This window comes from Melospiza melodia, unplaced genomic scaffold (genome assembly GCF_035770615.1).
Source record: "Melospiza melodia melodia isolate bMelMel2 unplaced genomic scaffold, bMelMel2.pri scaffold_37, whole genome shotgun sequence".
In the NCBI taxonomy this organism is placed as follows: Eukaryota; Metazoa; Chordata; class Aves; order Passeriformes; family Passerellidae; genus Melospiza; species Melospiza melodia.
Genome location: NW_026948690.1, coordinates 1,643,560 through 1,668,858, shown reverse-complemented (window position 1 = coordinate 1,668,858; position 25,299 = coordinate 1,643,560). Strand labels below are relative to the sequence as shown.

Below are 25,299 nucleotides of genomic sequence, written 5' to 3'. Positions count from 1 at the left end.
AGGGTCTGGGAAGGGCCTCCAAGGTGGGGCTGGAGCCCTTGGGCTGTGAGCAGAGGCTGTGGGAGATGGGCTTGTCCAGCCCAGAGCAGGGAAGGCTGAGGGGCTCCTCATCCCAGCCTGGCAGTGCCAGCGAGGAGGGGATGGAGAACACAGAGCCAGGCTCTTCACTGGGGAGCCTGGTGGGAGACAAAAGCCAATGGGTGGAAGGGGAAAGAGGAGAGATGAGCCAGGGCATGAGGAGATGAAATGAGTCAGCTTTTTTCAGCATTTCCTCAACACCAAAAGCAGCCTTACCTCCCATCTCCATCCACCACTGACAGCTTGGCAAATCAGGAATTTTTGGAGCTGTTTTGCACCCACTCCAGGATGAGCATGCTGATACAAAAACTTAATTGTTCTTTTGTCAGAAATTAATTTTAGTATGGAAATCACCTGCGAATGGTGGACTCATCAGATGCTGCTGGGACGTTGCACATATCTCAGGGAGGATTGTGATTGGTTTGAAATGGTGTCCTGTTCAACTGGGGCCTGTTTGCCATGAAGAGAAATTTTCTGTGCCTCTGAGTGTCACCAGTTCCACAGCCCCCAAAAGACACAAACATGATGAGTTGTGGTTCCCACTCTAGTGGTAGCACTTGGACCTCCCTCCATAGCCAGAGCAGAGCTCCCTTATCCCACAAAGTCCCTGGCAATGCAGGGATGAAGGAAACAGGACAGGCTGTGGGGATCAGGGGCAGGGTAGGGCCAGGGATTTGGGGCGGTTGTAAGCCCAGGGTAGGACCCGGCCCTTGGCTGTGGTGAACCTCATCCCATTGTCCTGGGCCCATGGCTCCATCCTGTCCAGATCCCTCTGCAGAGCTTCCTGCCCTCCAGCGCAGCCACACTCCCACCCAGCTTGGGCTCACCTTGGAACTGACTGAGGGTGCCCTTGATGGCCTCATCCAGATCAGCAATAAAGAGATTGAACTGACCTAGCCCCAGTTCTGAGCCCTGGGGACACCCCTGGATGTGACTCCATTCCTCAGCTGCTCTGAGTGCCAGGGGTTGGATGAGGGAAATGGTGAGGAGGAGATAGAGACAAAGTGTGACGGATTGTCAGCCATGAAGGGTCTGGATTTTCATATCTGTTCAGACTGCATGAAGAGGTGCTGGGGATTAATATCAATTGGACATTGCTGATATCAATCTATGAACAAAATAAGAAAACAGGAAAAAACAATTCTCTCTGCATTGCTTTAAATACAGTATATTCACATTAAATAGACTTCTGAAATCTGTCTAATTAACCAAAGAACACATGAAAACTTAGATTATTCCCAAGGGCTTTTCTTGTTCAGGTGTGTTAGGAACAAATATTTATTAGCCTTTTACATTGAATTTCTGAACGGAAGACCTCAAGAAAAAAGAGGCCTCTGGAGAAATAAAATTCATCATCAACCTCCAAGTGGCTGAGAATCCATCCCCATCAGGGCAGAAATGAACAGAAATGGGAACAGCTTTTTGGCAGGCCCAGCTTTGGCATGGGCCCTGGGCCTGCGGCAGGAGCAGCTCTTGAGGGCCCCAAGGCAGTGGCTCGTGTTCTGCCCTGGGCAGATGGGATGGCAGCAGGGGCTGCAGAGCCCTCAGCACCTCAGCCCAAGGGGAGCAGGGCAGCCAGGGAGCCTCCTTTGGCCTTGGCCAAGCACCTTCCCCATGGCTGGGGCTGAGTCCTGTGGCAGCTGCAGCTGCTGCTGTGCCCTTGCCAGGGGCTGAGGCCATGGGGCAGTGCCCAGAGCAGCCTGGCCTGAGCAGAGCTGTGGGACCAGAGCCGGCAGGGCTGGGCTGGGGAGAGGCCCTTGGTGCTGCCCAGAGCTCAGGGCAGCTGGCAGAGCTTGCAGGGAGCTGGGCTGGGCTCAGAGAGCCTGGCCCAGAAACCATCAGTGTCCATCTCAGCCTGGCTGAGCGTGCAGGGGCAGGACTCAGGCCAGGCCTTGTGCGGCAGGGCCAGCACCTGTGCAAGGCATTGCAAACAGGCAAGTGGCCCAGAGAGGAGGCTGCTCTGTGCTCTTGGTGGCATGAACAGAGCAGGGAGGGGGCGCAGGACATTTGCCAGCACCAGCCTCTGTGCCCATGCATTGGCAGCCTTGGCTGCTGAGCCCAGCTTTGGCCTGGGCTGAGTTTGGCTGTGGCCCAGCTCCATCCTTCTGCGGGGCTCAGGGCCTGTTCCCAGCCATGGCCAGCCCTGGCTGCCTCTCTGCTGGCCCAGAGGCCAGCAGAGCCTGGGGCAGGGCTGTCTGTGCAGCCCCACAGGTGCCACGGGCTCTGCAGGAGCTGGCAGAGGCTGCCCAGCAGGGAGGCCATGGGGCACAGAGCCCCAAGGCTGCTGTGGGCACCACGGCACAGGGGCTGTTCCCAGCCGCAATGCTCCTGGCTTGGGCTGGGCCTGCACAGGGGCTGGGCCACCATGGCTGGGCCAGCACAGGGCCACAAAGGGGCCACGCAGCCGCTGCCGGGGCTGACAGCAAGGCCAGGCACACACAAGCAATTGCTGAGCATGGCCTGTGCTGGCCAGGCCTGACTGTGCCAAAGGCAGAGCTCAGCTGCCCTGGGGGCTGCAGCAACCGTCCAGAGCCCAAAGAGTCTCCATGGCTGTGCTGGAGACCAAGGCTGCAGGAGGGAAATGCAGGGCTGCTGCGGGATGGAGAGGACATTGATTTCCAGCACACACCTCAGCTCTCTGATGATCCCGGCACCATGCTGGGCCCTGTTTCAGACTGGAGCAGAGCAGATGTTGATGGGATAGGAGCCCTGCGGGGCTGTCAGGGACCTGTAGCTTGCAAGGTGCTCTGCTCTCCCTCAGGTGCTCTCGGAGTGATCCTATCGAAGCTGGGCACCTCAGGGCACAAGTGGCCCTGCCTTTTCACGGGCACACAACTGATGTCTGCCTGGAAAGGGGCTCAGGTTTTAATACCTGTTAGTTCCATAATATACAAACAAATATTGATTATCTGTGCAATTTGAATACTCTTAAGGAATGGCAACCTTTTCCCACCAGAAACGGGGATTTCCTGGAAGTGTACTGATGGCAGGAGAAGAAATACTGATCTTCCCATCTACTTGTGTCACCAATAATTAGTCTATTATTTAATCCATCTCTTTTTCATCAAGTGCTTCCATCTCTCTTGGTTAAATGGCCATGTCTAAGGACATCTCTTCACCAGACCAACTGGATATTTCTTCTTGCCACTGGTCCCAGATTTCCTCCACCTGATGCTCTGTGGTCATTCAAGTGCCTCATAACTGACTGGTTTCATGCTTTGAGCTTCAGGGAGTTGCCCTAACTTTCTGAAATTTAAATAAATATCACGTAAGGCGACATCGTAATTGTCTTTATATCTATCACAGAATTACCTTTTCTTATATCTATGTCTAAAACTGTTCCTCATTAAAATCTGATGGGGATGGTGGACATGTCAGATGCTGCTGGGACATTCCAGAGAGCTGAGGTAAGAGCTGTGATGGTTATTAAACTGTTCAAATATTCAATTTGTGTTTGTTGGCACGAAACCTTTCTGTGCCTCTGAGAGTCACCAGTCCCTGAGCCCAAAGGACATGAACCTGATGAGCTGTGGCTCCCAGTGCAGGGGCACTTGGACCTTGGCTCTGTGCAGGAGAGCTCTTCATCTCTTTTCTCACTTTTCCACCCTCTGGGTATTGAGGGAGCTCCTGACTTCAGTGTGTGACTCCGTGTGTGCAAACAGCGAATCTGGGCAGAATTGGGGCAGGGAGGATTTGCACGGGAGGATCTGTTGGGATCTGTGCTGGGCACAGAAGGTGTTTTCCATTGCTCTGAGATGTCTGCTGTGCAAAGTGGATTTAATACCTTGCAGAGGAATGATTTTGGCATGTGATGGAGCTGTGCCTTCCCTTGGCTTTGTTGGCTGACAAGAAATGAACATCCCTCTGTGTCTCGGGCAGCTCCTTCTCCAAGGAAAGCAGGTGGGAGTTGGAGCCAAGGAGCTGAAAGCTGCAGGTGCAGCCTGGGCTGGAGGGAGCTCAGATTGGCACAAGGCTGCTCTGAGTGCCAGGGCTGGGATGGGGGAAATGGTGGGGTGGGGGTAGGGACAGAGTCTGATTGATTGTCAGCCATGAAGTGTCTTATGTCGCAGAGAACTTTTATGAAAAAATCCTTTCTTTAGGATTTTTCCTCCTCAGAAGCTGAGAGACCTCAGGAACCAAATGTAAACAATGATTATCTGCTGCTGTGGAAGGCAACATGTAGATCTGTGATTAGTCTCATGTAGTTGTGTGTAATTAATGGCCAATCACAGCCCTGCTGGCTTGGACACGGAGCTCGAGCCAGAAACCTTTGTTATAATTTCTTTCTTTTCTCTTCTTACCTAAGCCTTCTGATGAAACATTTTCTGCTATTATTTTATATAGTTTTAATGAATTATATATCATAATATAATAAATCAAGCCTTCTGAAACATAGAGTCAGATCCTCATCTCTTCCCTCATCCAAGAACCCCTGTGAAAAACGTCACAGTCTTGATTTTCATATCTGTTTCAACTACATGAGGAGGTACTTGGATTCAAAGTCAATTGGAGATTGCTATTAACAGGGAAAAAAAAAAAACCTAAATAGGACCTAAAAAATGTTTTCTCGCTGTCTTTTTAAATAGAATATATTCAGTTGAATGCACTTATGAAATCTTTCTTTGTTAACCACACAAGATTTGGAAACTGAAATAAAATTGTCCCCAGAGGCTTGGCTTGTTAAGGTGTTCTGAATGTTAATGAGCCCTGGGACACTGAATTCCTACACTAAAGAGCTGAAGGGTGAACAAGCCTCTGGAGCAGTACTTGGAGTCAGTGTCAATTGGAGATTGCACATTTTAATGAATGAACAGGAAAAAAAATTACAAGACCATAAAATATGTTTTGTCACTCATTTTAAAATATATTGCATTCAGTTTGGATATACTACTGAGATCTGTTGAATTAACCACAAATGGTTTGAAAACTGAGATCAGATTATTCCCAGAGGCTTGGCTTGTTCAGGTGTTCTGAATGTTAATGAGCCCTGGGACACTGAATTCCTGCACTCAAGAGCTGAAGGCTGAACAAGCCTCTGGAGCAGGAAAATTCAGCAGCAGCCTCCAAGTTGCTGAGGATGTCAGCAGCCCCCACTGAGGCCATCCCTGCCCAGAGACCGTGGGGGAATGGGCAGACAAGGAGAGCGTCCCTGGGGCTGGGGCAGCACAACTCAGAGGCAGCAGCGGCTCCAGCTGGGAAATGGAGTGTGGAATGCGGCTGGGAAAGCCCTGCCTGGGCTGTGCCAAGCAGGACAGACAAGCCCTGACTCCCCCCAAAAAGCTCACTCAAAGAGACATTTTAGAGGAATTACAATTGTTTGTCTCCTCTGAGTTAAACTCACTGGAGAAATACCAACAGGGTTCTCAGGGGCTCAAAACAAAAAAACAGTCTTTACTGAGAACTTTAGACAATGAGATAAAAATTGGCAAATGGTTTATTATGACATTGTAGTGGTTTTGGTTTGGTTAATTTAACATTTTTCTAATCTTGAGATTTCTTAATTAATGCATTGAAGAGTGTAATGGGTTTTAGTGTCAGTTTGTTATTTATGTATTAATTTTGTTGTGAGATAGGATTAGGAGAAAGGCAATGTAGGCCTAACATTTTAAAAGGCTATCAAGAAATTTTTATTAAAAGTAAATTCAAAAAGAAAAAAGTAGTAAAAATTAAAATAAATTCTTTAGAACACTGTTTTTTCTTTTTAAAGTTTTCTTTTTACTGCCAATGTAAAGTAAACTTAAAATTTCTAGGTATTTACTATTTCTAGAATAGTCTTTTTTAAATTTACTTTGGGAGAGAAGTTTTTCTTGTAAATGTTATAAAGATTTTTTTACAAGAAGAAATTTTTTTTTTTTTTGATTCTTAATTCTGACATGGATAACATTTGTCTGAGGAACTCTTTTATTGTGAAGTTTTTGTTGCTACAAGCCTTTTTACAGCTTATAGATGAGCCATGTTGACTTATGGGGTATTTTTTTAAAGATGAGTTCTTTAAGTGTAAAAGTTTTTATTTTTTATTTTTAAATTATTTTTATCTCTGCAAATAGAGATCTTCTCTTGGGGATACTGGATTACTTTTTTTTTTTTCCCCCTGTTTAAATGTACTATGAAAATACTGCTATTTTAACATTTGTTTAATTTTAGCATGCAGGTTTCTGTTTGATATTAATTTTTTTAATGGTTTTTTGTACTATAAAAAAAGTTGTTTTTCTTTATAGTTTATAAAAGGATTTTAGTTTTATGATTAAGGTATTTTTTCCCCTTTTTTATTTGGGATTTAATTTCTTCATTACTGACTTGGATGGTTTTTTATTGTTTTTTTTTTAAATATGCATGTATTTTGTTGGGTTTTTTTTCTTTTACTTGAAGGAGGATTGAAGCACTGAAAGGACTAACACCTGACCTGCCGGTAACTTGTGGTGGAAGTTGTGGTTGGGTTGTGTTAGGATTGGTTTTATGGTTGGTTTTTTGACTTTTTTTATGTTTAAGTTTTTAGTTGTAAGGTTATTTTGTATGGGTTGTAGGTTGTAGGGGTTTTTTGTTTTAGTTGTGTTGGGGGGAGGGTACTTGGTAAGATTTCAATAGCTGTGTCTTGCTTTGTTCTGGTTGGGGTTTTGTAGCCTCTTGTTTTCCTGTTTGGGAGTTGTTGGGGTTGGGTTTGGTTAGAATGGTGCCAATGTGGAGAGGGGCAGCCTGGGGAGGGTATAAGGGGCTCAGCCCACGGCAGGGCTGCTTGGTTTGGTTGGGTTGGGTTGGGTTTAGTTTGGTTTGGTTTGGTTTGGTTTGGTTTGGTTTGGTTTGGTTTGGTTTGGTTTGGTTTGGTTTGGTTTGGTTTGGTTTGGTTTGGTTGAGATGGGGGCCAGGGCCAGGGCTTGCTGCTTCTTTGTTGACTGGAAAAGAAAGAGGAGGTTCCAGGGCTTTTTCATCTTTAACATATGTGTTTCACAGAGGCGTGTTCAGTATCTCAGTGGTTTAACAGATTGTCACTTACACGAAAAGTTTTACTTTTTAAAATTCTTCTCATCTCAAATCACAACAGACATTCAGTCAACATAAAAATCTTCTCAAAGCATTGACTTGAGCCATTCAACTACACAAATTCTAAGCCACTTCCATTTAATATTAATCAAAATTTGCAGGAGCACAGAAACAGAAGAAGACACAGAAAGAGAGAAAGACAAAAAAGATCCAGGGGAGCACACACAGAGCTACCAACTCCTGGATTCCAGCACTGTTCAGGTGGAAATTCCAAGAGGAGGTAGGGTCAAGATGTGTGCTTGCCTTGTGGTCAGCCACCAATACCCCTTGGTCTTGCTGGGCCCTTCCCCCAGGTGGGCCTTGGGCTCATTTGGTCCCTCAGGAGCTGGGCTGGGGCTGCAGAGGTGGCTGTGGAGCATTGCCTGTGCTGTGCCAGGGACTGGCAGCCACTGCTGGGCTGGGATAGAGGCTCTGGGGGGATTGGGGTTCCAGGGCAGGGCTGGGCTGGGCTTACAGGGCTGGGCAAGGCTGGATCTGCCTTTTCCTCCCTCACACATGAAATGTTTTGAGCCAAAAATCTCCTCCAGTCTGGCACAAAAGGCAATGTTGGAGGTGGAACCCCAATTCTGGCCATGGGCGCCTGAAAGAGAACGGCAGTTCTTTTCCATAGGAAGGAAAGCACAGAGCCCCAGTGTTTGGAAGGCAAGTGAGAGCCTCACAAGGCCAAGGCCAGCCAGACTTGAAAGGAAAGGCAGATTTTGTCTGGGAGCAGTCTTTGGATTTAGGGAATTTTGGAGGTGACAAAACAATCTTGGCCATGGACACCTGGAGAAGCAGGACATTCCTTTCCCAGAGCAAGGAAAGCGCAGAGATTTCCCCAATGTTTTGGGGACAGATGGGAAGTGACCCTTGTGAAACCACTGCAGCCAGATTTGTATTGCAATATTCCTACGGGAACAATCTCTGGATATAAGGAAATTCGGAGGAGAAATCCCAAATCTGACCATGGGTTCCTGTAGGAGAAGGAGAGTTCTTTTCCATAGGAAGGAAAGCATGGAGTCCCCGTGCTTCAGCAGCAGATGAGAAGAGATCCTCAAAATGCCAGGGTCAGCTGGACCAGTCAGGTGGCCCCTGGGAGGCCAAACCAACCAGACCTGTTCTTTGTTCCTTTGGTTTTATGGGGCCCCACACTGTCACAATGGTGCCTTGGATCTATGAGGCCCCACAGTGCCATAATGGTGACCTGTTTCTATGGGGTCCAGCAGTGTCACAATGGTCCCTTAATTACAAGAAGACCTGCAGTGTCACAATAGACCCTTGGTTCAATGGAGTCCAAAGTGTCACAATGGCTCCTAGGTTCCAGAAGGCCCCACAGTGTCACAATGGTCCCACTGATTCCATCAGGCCTTGCAGTGTCACAATGATCTCCGTGGTTCCCCAGGTCCCACAATGTCATGTGACTCCTCTTTTCCATGAGCTCTGCAATGTCACAATGGACCTTTGGACCCTGGGGATTTGCAGTGTCACAATGGTCTCTTTGGTTCCACTGTGTCACAATGGACCATTGATGACAGGAGGCCACTCTGTGTCACCCTGGAGCTTTGGTTCCATGCAGGCCTGCAGTGTCACAATGAACCCTTGGTTCAATGGAGTTCCACAATGTCACCATGGCCTCGAGGTTCCATGAAGCCCTGCAGTGTCACAAGGTCTCCTTTGGTGGCCCAGTGTCACAATGGACCACTGATGACACGAGGCCCTGCAATGTCACAATGGACCTTTGGTTCCATGCAGCCCTGCAGTGTCACAAAGGACGTTTGGTTTCAAAAGGCCCCACAGTATCACAATGGTACTCTTGGTTTATGGGGACCCCCAGGGTCACAATGGTCTCACTGCTTCCATGAGGCCCTGCAGTGTCACAATGCTTTGCCTATTCCATGGGGCCTCATAGTGTCATAATGATCTCCATGATTTCATGAGTCCCCTCAGTGTCACAATGGCCCCTTGGTTCCACGAGGCTGTCAAGTGTCTAAGTGAAGTTAAATGCTGCTAAGAGTTGTTTTCTTGCTAAGTTTTTAAGTTTAATATAAGTTATAAGCTAAGTTAAATATTGTTAAGTGTTAGTCCTCTTTTAAATTGCTAAGTCATAGGTTATAATTTAAGTTAAATACTGTTTAGCAGCATTTAACTTTACTTAGACCTTGTGACTTACCTTACCTACACACCTGACTGACTCAGCTATCCAAGGCACTCCAACCCCTCAGAGAGCAGCATTTCTGCCACATTTCCCCAGCACAGGCTCTCCTGTGTGCACACAGACACAAAGAGTCAGTGCAAGGCACCTGTGAGAAATTCCCCTGAGGACAGGGAATGCTCACTGAGGATCCTTTGGCATCTCCCCAGGGGGTGAGGGGTTGAGCCTGGAGGAGTGGGGGGATCAGCCCAGACTCTGTGTTGTTGTTCAGGATCCCCGAGTGCAGCAAACGGGAGAGTTCCTGGCTGGGAGAGGCCCCACTCAGAGGGAGTCGCTGGCCCAGGAGTGTCACTATAAGACACAAAAGAACACAAGCTCACATCGTTGTTCTCAAGGTGAAGAAAAAAGGGGAAGTTTATTTTCTGACTCCAACATTTACAGCTTTCCAAAAGTGACAGTGGATTGGAGGGTGACAGTGACACCTCTCCAATGACACTGGACAAACCAACAGTCCATCAACTGTCTCCTCCAGAAAGGAATGCAAAACAATGAGTTATTTACAGAAAGTGTGTGAGAAAGTTCACTACAAGAATGTCAACATCAGAAGGCTTAGAAAATCTTAAAAAAACAGGGCAACATCTCACTGTTTTCCTTTAAAAAAGAAAAACAAGAAAATGAACAATATGATAAAGAAAATATGAACACTCTTCAGTGTCCACTTGCGGAGGAATCATCAGAGTGATCACTCTTATCATCTGCATCCGAATCATCACTCAATGATTCCCCCACTTGATGCCTTCCAGGGTGGTCACGGTTTCCATCTTGCTCATCAGCTGGATTCTGTCTCTGCGGTTGCAGGTCAGGTTGAACAAACTTCGAAGGTACCCAGCGTACCCCAGTCTGTGTGGATACACAAGCATACCCGCGCCCCGAAGCGATAAGGTCATAGGGACCTTCCGACTGTTTGGTGACTAAATTCTGCACCTGTACCTTCGCTCAAGGCTGATGTGCTTCATCCACAGCCTGCAACGAGAGATGGTGATTCAAAATGACAGGGTTATTTGAGTTCTGTGGCACAGTGAGATGATTTATTGTGCACAAGGCTTTTGCCAACCGACTTTGCGTGGTTTCAACCTGCATTCCCCGTTTTTGTTTTTGAAGAACCTGCTTCAGAGTACAATGAGCGTGTTCTACAATAGCTTGACCAGTTGGAGAATGAGGGATACCAAACTTGTGCGAGACACCCCACAACTGCAGGAACTGCCGCAACTTTTGCGATGTGTAAGCAGGACCATTGTTGGTTTTCACAGCAGAAGTTCTGCCCAGAACGACATCCTGCCTCCAGTGGGCAAGGACATCAGGGGCCTTCTCCCCAGTGTGAGCCGAAGCCCACATTGCAGAGGAGAACGTGTTCACCGTGACATGCACATACTTGAGCTGGCCAAACTCGGCAATCTGGGTGACATTGGTCTGCCAAAGCTCCAAGGCCCTAAGGCCTCTGGGATTTACCCTAGCTGGAAAGGTGGAGCAAGTACATGGCAGTCATCACATGACTCAACAATGTCACGAGCCTCAGTTGGCGTCAGCTGAAACTGCTTCTGCAGGGTATGTGCATTTTGGTGGAAAAACCCATGCAATGCCTTGGCCTGCGCGAGTGTATCAGGCTGAGGCGCTCCCCACGCTGGGTTAGCCAACTTGTCAGCCCTCGCATTACCTTCCACTATAAAGCCTGGAAAATTGGTGTGACTCCTGACATGCAGAACATAGAATGGATGAACCCGGGCCTGAATGGCACACCACAAGGTCTTCAGTAAATGAAACAAGGCAGGATTACTGACCTCCTTCAAAACGGAATGACCCAAACTCTGTGCAGTATTGGCCACATAGGCAGAATCCATGACCAGATTGAAAGGTTCCTGGGAAAATCAACCAATTGGGCTGACCCATCCTCATGAGCTTCCAGAACCTGCCACTCTGATTGGTCTCTCCAAGTAACAATGGCGTTTCCTGTTCTCCCTGAACCATCAGTGAAGACGGTGGGTCCTTGCACAGGTTCCTGGCTATTTTTGGGCCGCAAAGAGATTTGTGTGAATTTCACTATATGCAGTAGCCTATGACTGGGCAGATGACAAATGATCTGCCCTGAAAAATTTTCCAGAGCACTCTGCAGGGACACACTGTTTGCAAAGCTCCAGTCAAAATCCTCACGTTGCACCGGGAGTATGATCTTTGCAGGATCCGCACCCATCAATTGCAAACACCGTTGCCGGCATTTGATTATCCAGCGATCAATCAGCTCAAACAATGCAGTTGCCGTCTTCTGCAGCTGATGGGGCAGGAAAACTGATTCCAACATGTGCGAGGAATGGGATCATTTGTCACTCCATTGGCCAATAATGCCCGTGGGATGCGAATCTGGAGTGGTGATGAACACAGTGACATCAACAGAGGGATCAATGCGATAAACTTGGCAAGCCAAAACAGCTTGCTGAACCACCTCCAATGCCATAAGCGCCACAGGGGGCAGTGTGAGAGGCGACTTTAGATCAGAGTCTCTTTTCAACAAATCATACAGAGGAGACAGCTGTGCATCAGTTAGCGCCAAGTACAGACATGACCAAGTGATGACATCTACCAATTTCTGAGCATCCTTCAGTGTCTTCACGGAATGGACAAATTGCACCTCCTGTTGACGGATCATCCCTTCCAGAATTTTGACCCCCAAGTATTTCCAAGGTGGTTGTTATTGAACCTTTTCTGGAGCCACCTGCAGTCCATGAGCATGGAAAGCATCGAGCAACTGAGGCTGAATCCTCAGCAGCTCATCCTGGGTGGGCATACCCACCAGAATGTTGTCCATATAATGATACAGACGTGCATCAGGAAACTGCTTGCCAACTCCACACAAGGCAGGAGAATTCTGCATGCCTTGGGCAACGTCCTCCATTGATATCTCTGTGCGGGTTCAGCCTCGATAATCGCTGGCACTGAGAAGGCAAACTTCGGACTGTCATCGGGATGCAAAGGAATCATAAAGAAACAATCCTCCAGATCCACAATGAGGACCGACCAGGCAGGGGGAAGCATGGTAGGCGATGGCGTGCCCACCTGCAATGTTCCCATGCTTTCCATCACGGCATTAACCTTTCGGAGGTCTTGCAACAACCTCCACTTCCAAGATTTCTTTTTGATGCAGAAGACAGGAGTGTTCCAGAGACTGGTAGAAGGCTCCAGATGACCCTGTGTGGGAATCCACAAAATTAGAGGATTTTGGGAAAGCTTCAAGATGCAGGCCTCAGACACAGCAGAACTGTGAGCAGAGCTATGCAGCAGCCATGAGATAGGTCAGCTGAAAAATTATTTAAACTGTAGAAAAGCAAGGGCAAATAGAACAATGGTCTGTGTATTAACACTTGTCTAGAATAGCTCTGTAAGCTACGGAAAGTTTATCTAGCAAGATATTAGGAAGATTAAAGCTTAATAATGGAGCTCTGTGCATTGTGTTTTAAGGCTTACAAGCAGGTATTGTATTCAAAATAAGAAAGCATTGTTTTAACCAAAGGTACGTGTGCTTATGGTGATTGGCTAGAACTGCTGTCAGTGTGCTTTTGCTTTGTGTGATTGGTCAAGAAACTTATAAAGTAAGTTGTAACATTAAGTTCCTGGTGTGCTGCCTGGAATGTGAGCTGCTGGCATCTTCCCATTGTCATAACCACATAATGAGACTGATGCTGAAAATTAAAGCAGCTCAAGGCACGTTCTACAGCAGCCCTGCCTGGTTTGTGGTTTGTACAAAGCCCCCCTGACAGCTTCACCCTGGTCCAACTGCTCCTACACCAGGTTCTGAAGGGCAACCAATTTATCTTGAGGGAGGGGCCACTGCTTTTCCCAGACAGGTTTGTCCACCAGCCACCGAATAGGAGGCGTAAGACACTCTGCGCCCTTCATCGCAGTGGCCCCCATCAAAAATCCGTCCCGATGCACACCCCCCAGACAGACAGAACATCCCTCCCCCAGAGGTTGGGAGGAATTGAAGTAACATGAGGCCTAACCCAGGCTGTCTGTCCCTCTGGGTTTGCAACCAGCACTGGCTGCTCGCTCATGTAGCATTGTGCCGTCCCTCCCAGGCCCACGACAGACGTCCCCACCAGATCCAGGGGCCACTCTGGGGGCCAGAATGAAAGGGAGAGAACCACGATGTCAGCACTGCTGTTGAGAAGCCAGCAGAGGTGGATTTCTGATGGCATCGCACCAGGAACAGACAGGGTACGCAGCATATCGGGACGGTCCTTTGTCAGGACAGCAGTCCAGCGAACTTGAGGCGGCTTCATGTTTCCCGAGCCCAGTAAAGCCTGGCCATTAACATGAACAGTCGCCTGGCAGATATTGGACATGTGATTCAGTCTACCACACCAACCTCATAAGAACATGGGGAATTTGACCTTCTGTGCTTTCTTCCCCCGCTTCTTGCCAGCCTGCGCAGTCCCCTGCTGTGGCTGCCTGCCCTGCGGTGCTGCCCAGAGTGGCTGCACAGCGGCAGCCACGGCAGCCAACTTCTGACCCGAGTTGATGATGTCTGCACAGGCCTCCACCATCTGGGAGACAGTAGGAAAACCAGGCACCGCCACTATGACCCTCCTACAAGCATCATTCCAATTTCACCTCGCAAGGTTTGCAATCCCAATCCTCTTTGCCACAGGATAAGACACCTACCTCTCCACAGACGCAGTCAGCCTTGCTGCAAATGCCATGAAAGACTCATCAAATCAACCCCCTGGACAATGGTCGCAAACGGCTGCCTTGGAGCAGCCATTTCCAGGGTCTGAACAATTGCTGCCGTGCCCAGCATGTGGCACTGGTCAAGCACAAGGGGATCGTATCCAGCCTGTGCTTGAACATTGGCATAAAGCCCTGTGCCCAACAGCATGTCAGCGACAACCCCACACCTGGGGTCCTGTGGCGCCAATGCAGCATTCTGCACCACCGCATGGGCCACCAAACGAGCCCACTTGGTCTCAAAAACACCAAACTGCACAAAGTCAAAAAGAGAATATGCCACACGATTGAGGTCATGAGGCGTCAGCACGTCCGTAGCAACCCTCCTGAGACTCTGCATAACCTCAGCATACTCCAAACCATGCTGAGCAACCTCATCATGGACTTCCCTCTCCAGCTTATACAAAAGCGGTTCATAAGTGTTGTGAGTAACACCCCTGAGCATAGGGAAAGCCTGGGAACCCCCTGGCAAAGCCACAACACCTGCTGTGTCCTGGTACTTGGTCCCCACAGGGACAAGAGGCGATGACTGACTGGGAGCCAGGTCAACACCAGTCACCCCCACGCCCCCTGCAGCACTGGCAGAGCCAGAGGAGCCTGCTCTGTGACCTAGCAGATGCCGCGAGGAGGCAGGCTCAGACATCTCATTAGTCTTAGTTCTGGCTTCTTGCCAGAAACGCATGGGGGCCCTTGGACACACAGTCACCTGGCACGAGGGAAGCGTCCACAAATTCGACGAGGAGACGCCATGGCCCCGGGAACCCACCGGCCTCCCGCCGGCTCTGTCGGAATTCACACTAAAGGTAAATACCTCAGTGCCCTGTCACGCCGCAGACCCGGCAGGGGGCGCCTTGGCGGGCACGGGTGCCAGCACGGCCTGCAAATCCAGTGTGGACTGGGACGATGTGATGGTGGTCACAAGGGTTTTCAGGATGAGAGAGAGACAAGAACGTTGACTCCATGATCAGAAGGCTTGATTTATTATTTTATTATATATACACTACATTGTATCTATACTAAAAAGAAATAGAAAGGAAAAGGTTTCTCAGGAGGCTAAGCTAAAAATAGAATTGAAAAGAATGAATAACAAAGATCTGTGTCTCGGCAGAGAGCAAGAGCAGCTCTGCCGTGAGTGGTCAGTAAATCCAAACATCCACAGGAGACCAATCATGGATCCACCTGCTGCATTCCACAGCAGCAGATAACCATTGTTTACACTTTTTTGCTGAAAGCTCTCAACTTCAGCAGGAAAAATCCTAATGAAAGGATTTTAATGAAAAGATGTCTGCAACAGGACGAGACCGGAGCAGGGCCCTGTCCCTGACATGGAGGAGGGGAGGGGTGCCGAGAGAGGTGCAGCCCGTGGAGCCGCATCACTGCAGAGAGCGGCACAAGGGAGCCTGGCACAGCCAAATCCACCCCGGGGGAACCATCGCAATCCCCCGAGTTGGACCCATCCCCTAGCACACTGTCCCAGGGTGGGGAGAGAGCTCCACATTGCACAGAAACTCAAACTGCCCCTCGTCCATGTCCAAGACAGAAGGGGTCAACTGGGAACTCCGAGGGGTACAAGAGCCAGACCCCCGCCAAAGCTCCTCACACTTTTTCCACTGCACCAGCAGCAATCCCATGTCTACAGTGCAATCATCAAAGAGGGCCTCCATGCGGCGGACCCCCACAAGAGACCACTCCTCCTTGGAGAACGGCTTTGCAGAGTCCGAAAAGAGCCCTCGCTCTAGGGCCCACAGAAACAATCACTCAAAATCATTCCAGGAAATAGAAACCTGTTTCCACTCCAGGACCCCCTCCAGAGGTCTAAAATGAGGGAATCCTTCTCGAAACCCACAGAGGTTGCCATGACCCCAAGAACAGCAGGCAAAGCACCAAAGAGGGGGGACAATACCGGCAATCCGGACTCTCTCAGCCTAGGCTGCAGTACACTTTGGCAGTCACCAGATGTCACTAGAGGACAGAAAAGAACAGAAGCGCACACCACTGTTCTCAAGGTGAAAGAAAAAAGTGAAGTTTATATTCTGACTCCAACATTTATAGTTTTCCAAAAGAGACAGCAGATTGGAAGGTGACAGTGTCACCTCTCCAATGATACTGGTCAAACCAACAGCTCTTTAACTCTCTCCTCCTCCATAAATAACAATGAGTTATTTACAGAAAGTGTGTGCGAAAGTTCACTACAAGAATGTCAACATCAGAAGGCTTAGAAAATCTTAAAAAATCAGGATGACACAAGTCTGGCTAGGCTTGACCTCTGGTGACTGCTTCTCTGGTGACTGCCCCTGCACCACTGGGGCTCACTTGTTTCCTTCCTATGGAGACCATTGTGACACTGCGGAGCATTGTGGAAACAATGGACCATGGTGACACTGCAGGCCCTTGTGGAACCTGTTACACTGTAGGCCCTTAAGGCACCAAGAGGAACATTGTGACCCTGCAGGGTAGCGTGGATCCCAGGGGCCACGGTGACACGGTGGGGCCTTGTGGAACCAAGGATATCTTTGTGGGTCTGTTGGGCTGCATGGTCCCAAGGGGCCAGTGTGAAGCAGAAGGGCTTTGTGGAACCAAGAGGCCATTGCTGCATTTCAGGGCCTCGTGGAGCCAAAGGGCCATTGTGATCCTGGAGGGCACCATGGATCCATGGAGAGCACTGTGGCATTGCAAGGCCCCGTGGAATCATGGAGACCATTGTGACCCTGCAGGGCCTTATGGAAGGAAGGGGCCATTGTGACACTATGGGAAGTTGTGGAACCAAGGGAATCATTGTTGCACTACTGGACCCCAATGGAACCAAGGGGCCATTGGACACAGTAAGGCTTCATGGAAATCAAAGTCCATTATGGCACTGTGGGACCTTGTGCTTGTGGAGCCATGGAGACCATTAGGATCCTTAAGGACTTGTGTAACCAAGGAGCTATTATGACACCTCAGGGCATGATGGAAGCAAGAGAATCATTGCGGCACTGCAAGGCCTCATAGAAGCAAGGAGCCACTGTGACACTGCAGGGCCCTGTGGAACCAAGGGAACATGAAATAGGTGTGGCTGCCTTGGCCTCCCAGGGTTCACCTGACAGGTCTGGCTGACCTTGGAATGTGGAAGGTCACCCCCATCTGCCCCTGAAACTCTGAGGCTCTGCACTTTCTTTCTTATGGAAAAGAACTGTCCATCTTTTCCTGGCATCCATGGCCAAAATTTGTATTCCACCTCCAAATTTCTGTGTTTTCAAGGATTTCTCCCAGACAAAAGCTCCCAGAACAGACAAGTCTGGCTGGTCTTTGACTCCTGAGGGGCAGCACTCACCTGTTTTCAAAACACTGGTGTCGTGGCTTGACCGGAAATGGGACATCTGGGATATGTTGTTTTGCTGTGGTTACTTAATGGGTGTTCGGATTTTAAGATGAGCACCTGGTTTGACCAGTGGAGCATTGGATCTGCCTCTTGAGACTACAAACCCAAGGAGTTAAAAGCAGGGCTCTTGTCCTTCAGAGCTCTCTTGGGATTTCCGGCATGAAGGGTTGGTCCTCCCTCCCCCGGCCCAGTTGCTGGCTGGGCTGGGGGAGGGGAAAGACACGTGGCCCATTTATGGTAGGCCCAGATTTGGTGGAATGGTGGGGGAGCATCGAGGGACCTGTTTACCCCCCCCCCTCCTCCCCCCCCCACCTTTCTGGAGACGAAGAGAATGCAGCCTGTGCTGTTATCTTGAAACATGATATCATGTGCCGGCAGCACGGCTGAGAGGAGAAGCGGGGGGCCTGTGAGCAGTCCAGCGGCCTGGGAGAGCCTTTAACCCCAGTGGATAGTGAGAACTTCACAGAACATTACCTTTCCTAGGAAAAGGATAAGAGTGGAAGATGAAGGAAGAAACAGGCCAGTAAGGGGCTCTGGCAAAGAGAAAAAGAGATGTTGAAGAAATGGAGGAAGATGGAGTGGCAACTTTGCTGGACTCTCTTATTGTAGATCCATGGACTGTTTCCTGGTGATACAGAGGCTGCATTGCAGGGGGAAGCGGAGGCTCGGAGCCAGGAGAGTTTGGTGTTGAGACCCCTCGGCCCCAGGGGGTATAGAAGAAATGGGGGGGACAAAGGTGCCAGAGATGAGACTGTGCTCTGCTTGGAACGAGACGAGGCATTCTTAAAAAGGCCCACCCTGAAAGCAGACCTCTGCCTCATCCCATGCCTGGTGGTGAGAGCACCTTGGCATGGAAAGGAGATGTCACGAGATAGCAGGACTCCGGGCGGTGTGCTAATTGTGACAAGAAGTCCGTGGTAAAAGGAAGGACTCCGTCTACTTGTCATAAGCTGAAGATTTGATTTTCTAAAGGGTGGTGCCAGACCGAGTGTGGATAATTTTGGGAGTGTGGATAATTTTGGCAGATGAATTGTACTGGGATCTGGAGGAGGAGGGGGAAGTGTTTCTGTGTAGTTTTCATTCTCCTTGTGATTTCTTTTTTTTTTTTGTGTGTGTGTAGTTTAGTAATTGTGTGTAGTTTAGTAATTGTGTGTAGTTTAGTTAATAAACTTTTCTTTACGTTTAAGCTGGAGCCTGCTTTGCTTATTCCTGTTCACATCTCACAGCAGATATCAGGTAGAGGGTAGACTCATGGGGGCTCTGGCTTTGCCAGGCCCAAACCATAACAACTGGAAAGGGCTCTGTGCTCTTCTTTTTATGAAAAAAAACCCTTCTTCTCCAGGCACAAATGTTTTAAATTAGGACTCCACATTCATCATTTCAAAAATCCAAGAGTTGCTCCAAGCAAACCTGCCAGGACAGACAGGTCAGGCTTACCTTGGCCTCTGGTGATTGCTGTTCATCAGCTCCTGAAACATGGGGCTGCGTGGTTTCCTTCCTATGGAGACCAATGTGACATTTGAGAGCCTTGAGAAATGAAGGGGCCATTGTGACACTGCCAAGCACCATGGATCCAAGGGACCATTGTGATACTGTGGAGCCTTGTGGAACCCAGGACACCTTTGTGGCTCTGTTGGGCCACAAGGTCCCAAGGGACCAGAGCAAAGCAGCGGTGTGTGAGTTAGCCCAGCTGTAACTCAGTCAGACAGATTATACCTCGGAACTACTGGGCTCGAGTTTCAAACCCTGGGAATAATTTGTTTAACTTAAGGTGAGTTACAGAGTTCCCCCATGAGCCTTTAGTGTTGTTATGCTAAGTTGTCCAAGTTCTCCTCCCCTACTGGTTACTTGTGTCCCCTATATGGTTATTGTTCTAGAGTGTTCTACCCTTGAGTGTATATATTGTTTCTTCGCCTTTATCTCAGGTCTTTGAATCCCACCCCTTGCACTGCGCTTGACTTCTCCATGTTTATTGTTTTTCACCCTGTTACTAAAGTTCTTTTTGGGCAAACTCATTGATCCTGCTTGTAGGATCATCGGGGGCTAGGACGGTTGGGACGGACAGAGACCAGAGATCTCTGAAGCCAGATCTTGGAAGCTCTGGTTTATTGCATAGGGTGTGGGTACAGGGACCTTGTTTGGAGCTGCCAGCCACAGCTCAGAGCAGGCCCAAAAGAGGAGATCGAAAGAGATGCCCAAAATGGATGCCCAAAAGAGGAGGGGAGTTCCCATTACTATACAATAAATCTTCTTCTGTGCTGTATATTCTAATTTTCACTAACCAATATAGTACAAGATACAGATCTTATAGCATTTACATACAGCCTATAAGAATCATTACATTACCATACTGTGCTACATTTTAAACCCTGAAAACAACTCTTTGGACTCCTTCTGACAAGCTAGTACAGTCTGCTCTGACACTTGGACTTGTCTGCAAGCAGAGGGTATTGTTTCATCAAAAGAAGATTACCTTCAGCCGGCCATACCATTCTTTTCCAGTTGTTCAGTAACTAAGGCTTGGTATCTCAAAGCTTGCTTTCATTTCAATCTCACTTATAGTTTTGATATTCTCAAAATCTTTTGCCAGGAATTCATATTTATAAGGCTTTCATGTTTCATCTTCCCCAGCATCTGCTTCTTTTCATTTTCACCATCCTTGCCCTGAAGTTGGGGAACCAGAAAGGTTTGTCACAGCCACCCTCATTGCAACCTTTGGCGCCCAAACAGGGACCCTGACATTCAGTCATGTCAGCTGGCGTTAGCTGATGGATAGGCCAGTGCTCCTCGGGATTTTGGTTTTTGCTGGGCTGGCACATTCATCATTGCTTTGAGGGACCTTGGCCAGGATCTCCAGGGACAATGATGGTTGCACCTATGTAGGATTGCAGGTGGGTTTGGGGAAAGGAAGAACAATTATTGCCCATTTTGCCACTGTGTTTTTACAATATGAATCCACATCCCTTAACTGATTTGGAGTGTTCCAGTGGCTCTTCCACCTAAGGCAGAGAAAGAGAAAAATGGGCAGCTGGAAGTCCAAAGTAGAAAGGTGTGTATATGGATGCTTTAAGTTAATTCTCACTGATCATGACCAAGTATCTTCAAAGAACAAAATAAAATCAATTCTGAGGTGGATCATTAAAAATTTTCCAGATGCCTGTGAGCCTGACCGTCCTCCCTCCACCTTTGCTCCTCCACTTCCTGCTACCACAATCTTCTATTCTGCCCTGAATGAACTCCAGACTCCACCCCCATGATTGCAGGTCACACTCCCACTTTCAATCATTCCACCTCCACCCTGGGCCATGCCTCCAGAAGACCAGCCCTGAAGTCTGCCATCCTAAATCAAGGCCCTTCCTCCCCAACACCTTTCAAAATGGCAGCGCCATTTACATCACCCTCCGGCAACAATATAACCCTATGCTCAAGGTACTAAGCCCAACTGTCACACTATTTCTAATCCAAATAATTCTCCTCCAAGTTATTCTTCCTCCCCAGAAGACAGTTTGGATTCCCCAGAACCACCCCATCTGTCAACCCCAGAAGATCCCCAGGAAAGGATCTGGAAAGAAGCAGTTAAGGAAGGAGACTGGCAAATAGTCTGAAAACTCCTTGTGGCCCCTGTATATTATGAAAGAAGGGGACAGAATCCCAGGTAACAGCCATTGGCTTCTGGGGAAATAAGGGAGCTGTGTCGGGCAGGTAAAGACCATAGGAAGGACTTACCTTGTTTTAATGGACTAATGAGGGCCATGGTTAAAGCACATGTCTTAACCCCCTATGATTTAAAATATATTATGACCATGTTGTTCTCACCTACAGAATACACCCTATGGGAAGGGGGATGGAAGTGTTTGCTGAATCAATTAATAGCAGACTATGCTAATAATGAGGCAAGGGCGGAATTGACAATCAACCATCTAGCTGGAGAAGGACAACACAGTCTACCAGACAATCAACCAGTAGGTATCGCCAGAGAAGTATTGAATGATACCAAAGAGATGGCTTTGAAAGCTTTAATCCAGGTATCGGATGGTAGCACCCCCAATTTGGACTACCTTGGGTGGCTGCAGCTAAAGCTTTAGGACCATCAGACCATCTTGGGTGCCTGTCAAGTAAGCAAACCAATGCTATCAAGTAAGAAAACCAATGCTACCTCCCTCACATTGAGTGGCGTGCTCTCAGAGAAATAGACCATCAGACATGCCACCTTGCAAAAGAGCGATAAAGTTTTTATTCTGGGCACATGGGCATGGCTGTGTAGACTCTGAGGGCATGTGTTGCATGAACCTCTCCAGCCACAGCGAGTCAATCCATAAGGGCATTACGGTACTGAAGAAAGGGTTCAAGAAGCTTCAGGTAGAAAACAAAGACTGGGTCAATAAACTCCCCCAATCCAAGGCACTAAAGGGTTGGATGATGTCTAGCTAAAAAAGGACTATTAATTCTCTTAGTGGTTGCTGTTGTATTGTTAATTGTCCCATGTTTGTTTGGATGCTTTTAGAAGGTCTTACAAAATTCTTTCAGTTCCATCTTTATTGTAAAACAGAAAGGGGGGAAGATACCCAACACAGGCTCCTCATGGACTCCTTGGAGGAGAGAACTGGAGGTCAGGATGGCACAAAAACCTCTCAGAGACTCAGTGTGGGCAAGAAAATCCTTAAAATTACCTAAAAGTATTCTTAAATCCATAAAGTACGTTAAAAATCTTGAGTATCTTTAGGCATTAATGAGCCCTGCTAAGTTTCAGTACAAAGCTCTCAAGGGACTCGTTAAAATAGATAACTGGGGGCATGATTGCACAAAACTCTCACAGAGTCTGTATCAAAAGTGAAACACCAAGTACCTTAAAATAACTGAAGTACCATGAAGTATTAATGACCTCCACTGAGTGTTGTTACTGACAAAGCCTCTCCAGGGACTAAATACAGCAGATAATTGGAGGCCATGATTGCACAAACCTCTCAGAGACTCCAAGGCAAAAGCCAAACTCAAAGTCCTTTCAAAAACCTGCAGTCCCTTCAGGGAGCATTAAAGACCCCCCCAGGGCCATTCCTGAGCAAGGCTCCCCAGGGACTCCTTCCAGCAGATCCTTGAGGCCACAGGGATGTCGGCTAGGGGGGGATGCTGAGGGCAGCACAAGGGGCTGACAGTGCCCAGCCTGGCTGTGCCAGGAGGCCCCAGGGCCTCAGGACAAGGTGTCTCCTCACAGCCCTTGGTGGCACAGACCCTGCTGCTGTGCCCCAGGGCACCAAGACCTGGCTTCTCTTTGTCCTCTCCTGTCATCACTGCCTCCAGTTCTCTGCTCTACCTGGGGACACTTTCTCAGTTGTGTCCCTCAGTGGGACCCATTAAAAGTCCAAGAAACTTTGGAGTTGGATTCTGACTTGGAGTTCTGGAGAGGTTTCTTCAGTTCCTTCTCAGGGACTGATGTTCAGGGCCTGAGCACAAAGCCCCAGAGGCTCATTAAAGTCCTGGTGCTGTGTCTGTGCTGCTGAGCTGGGCTGGGCTCCTGGCACAGAGGCAGCTCCTGGTAACCAAGAGGAGTTTCAAAAGCACATTTCTCTTGATGAGCAGCTCTTCTGCCAGCCCAGCAGGGCTGGGGCACTGCCTGCAGCCACCCTGGGCACAGCACAGAGGCACAGAGAGCTTCAATCAGTCAGGGCTGGGAAGGTGCTGAGAAGTGCTTGGGGCAGAATCACTGCCAGCCCTTGGCACAGGAACATCTGGCTGCAGGACAATGCAGCTGCAGCTCCTGGAATGATATCCTAAAGCTGGAACATCACAATGCATACAGATTCTCTGAGTACATTCTCTGATTGTCTCTTGTGCAGAGCAGCCAGGGCTGCCCAGGGCTGTCCTGCAGAGCAGGGTCCTGCAGCCCAGGGCGCTGTGCTGTATGAGGGACTCTGCTGCCTGCCAGGGACAGCTCTCAGCCAGCCCTGGCAGCTGCTCCCAGCACTGGAGGACAAGATCTTGGTGGGACAAACAGCTGGTAAGGCTTGGATGTGTTATCCTTGTGTGGTGGTGATGCTGCATTGTTCAGCACTGGTCCCAGCATGGCACTTAACTCCACAACATGTCCAAGTAGATTATACAGGGAGCACAGTGAGGAAGGGGTTGCATAAAAAGGGAAACCCTGTTTTATTAATCTACTGCTCTAGGTTGCCTGTATGTGAAATAGCACATAGATATTTTTAATATCAGAATGATACTAAAAAAAAACAAACAAAATCTCCCAGATATGAATAAACCAGGCAGTGCAGAAATCAGCCAAGCACCATTTAGAGACAGCATCAGTGTTGCTTTTCCAGCATCCTCAGGGTTGCTCTGACGTTGGCATCAGAGTCTGGAGAGCCAGAGCTGCCCCTGGACAGTGCCTGAGCTGGGAGGGCTCTGCAGGGAAGAGCTGAGCCCCCAGGGCTGGGCTGGGCTCTGGCAGCACTGGCAGGGCCCAGCCCTGGGCACAGAGAAGCAGCTGATGGCAGGGACAGCTCCAGGCAGCAGAGCCCTGGGCAGGCAGTGGGCGGAGGGTGCCCCCAGGCTGTGCTGGGATATTTAAAGTCCTCTCCAAACCCAGTGATTCCATGATTACTATTTTTACAGATCCCCATGCCAAGACAGCACAAATGTCCAACAGCAGCTCCATCAGCCACTTCCTCCTGCTGGCATTGGCAGACACGCGGCAGCTGCAGCTCCTGCACTTCTGCCTCTTGCTGGGCATCTCCCTGGCTGCCCTCCTGGGCAACGGCCTCATCATCAGCGCCGTAGCCTGCAGCCACCACCTGCACACACCCATGTTCTTCTTCCTGCTCAACCTGGCCCTCACTGACCTGGGCTCCATCTGCACCACTGTCCCCAAAGCCATGCACAATTCCCTCTGGGACACCAGGAACATCTCCTACTCAGGATGTGCTGCTCAAGTATTTTTTTTTGTTTTCTGGGCAGCAACAGAGTTTTATCTCTTGACTGTCATGTGCTACGACCGCTACGTGTCCATCTGCAAACCCCTGCACTACAGGACCCTCTTGGGCAGCAGAGCTTGTGCCCACATGGCAGCAGCTGCCTGGGCCAGTGGCTTTCTCACTGCTCTGCTTCTCACAGCCAATACATTTTCCCTGCCCCTGTGCCATGGCAATGCCCTGGGCCAATTCTTCTGTGAAATCCCACAGATCCTCAAGCTCTCTTGCTCCAAACATTACTTCAGGGAATTTGTCCCAATTGCTCTAAGTGTGTGTTTAAATTTTGGTTGTTTTGTGTTCATTGTTTTCTCCTATATTCAGATCTTCAAGGCCGTGCTGAGGATCCCCTCTGAGCAGGGACGGTACAAAGCTTTTTCTACCTGCCTCCCTCACCTGGCTGTGGTCTCCCTGTTTCTCAGCACTGCAGCGTTCGCTCATCTGAAGCCCCCCTCCATGTCCTCCCCATCCCTGGATCTGGCCCTGTCAGTTCTGTACTCGATGGTACCTCCAGCCCTGAACCCCCTCATCTACAGCCTGAGGAACCAGGAGCTCAAGGCTGCAGTGTGGAGACTGATGACTGGATGCTTCCAGGAACATTAAACTGCTGTCCAATTTCTACAAATCACTTGTAATAAAACTCGTTTTTGATACGTTCTCTTGGTTTCATTTTGGAGGTTCCTTTTCTTTGTTTTACATTTTCAATCTTGTCTGATACTCTTAGATTGGATGTGACCAACATGTGTTCTCTAGTTTATATACTTTTAAGAAAGCATCATCTTAAAGTCATTAAGGACATCACAATAACTTATTATATTCATTAGAGCAAAGATCTTTGTATCAATATAATTAGCAAAAGTTTTACAGAAATTTAATAAGGTACGTATACACATTTACGCATGCACCTAGTCTAGCTTACAAAAATTTACATGTATCTTTTCAAATCTGTTCACATG

General features: G+C 48.6%; 1 protein-coding gene across 1 annotated transcript; it reads left to right on the top strand.

Annotated features, from left to right (window-relative positions):
- The first annotated feature begins 24,013 nt into the window (after window positions 1–24,013).
- LOC134434448 (olfactory receptor 14J1-like) lies at window positions 24,014–24,946 on the top strand. Its single transcript, XM_063183104.1, has one exon. It carries the CDS (start codon window positions 24,014–24,016, stop codon window positions 24,944–24,946), a length of 933 nt encoding a protein of 310 aa, XP_063039174.1.
- The last annotated feature ends 353 nt before the right edge of the window (window positions 24,947–25,299 follow it).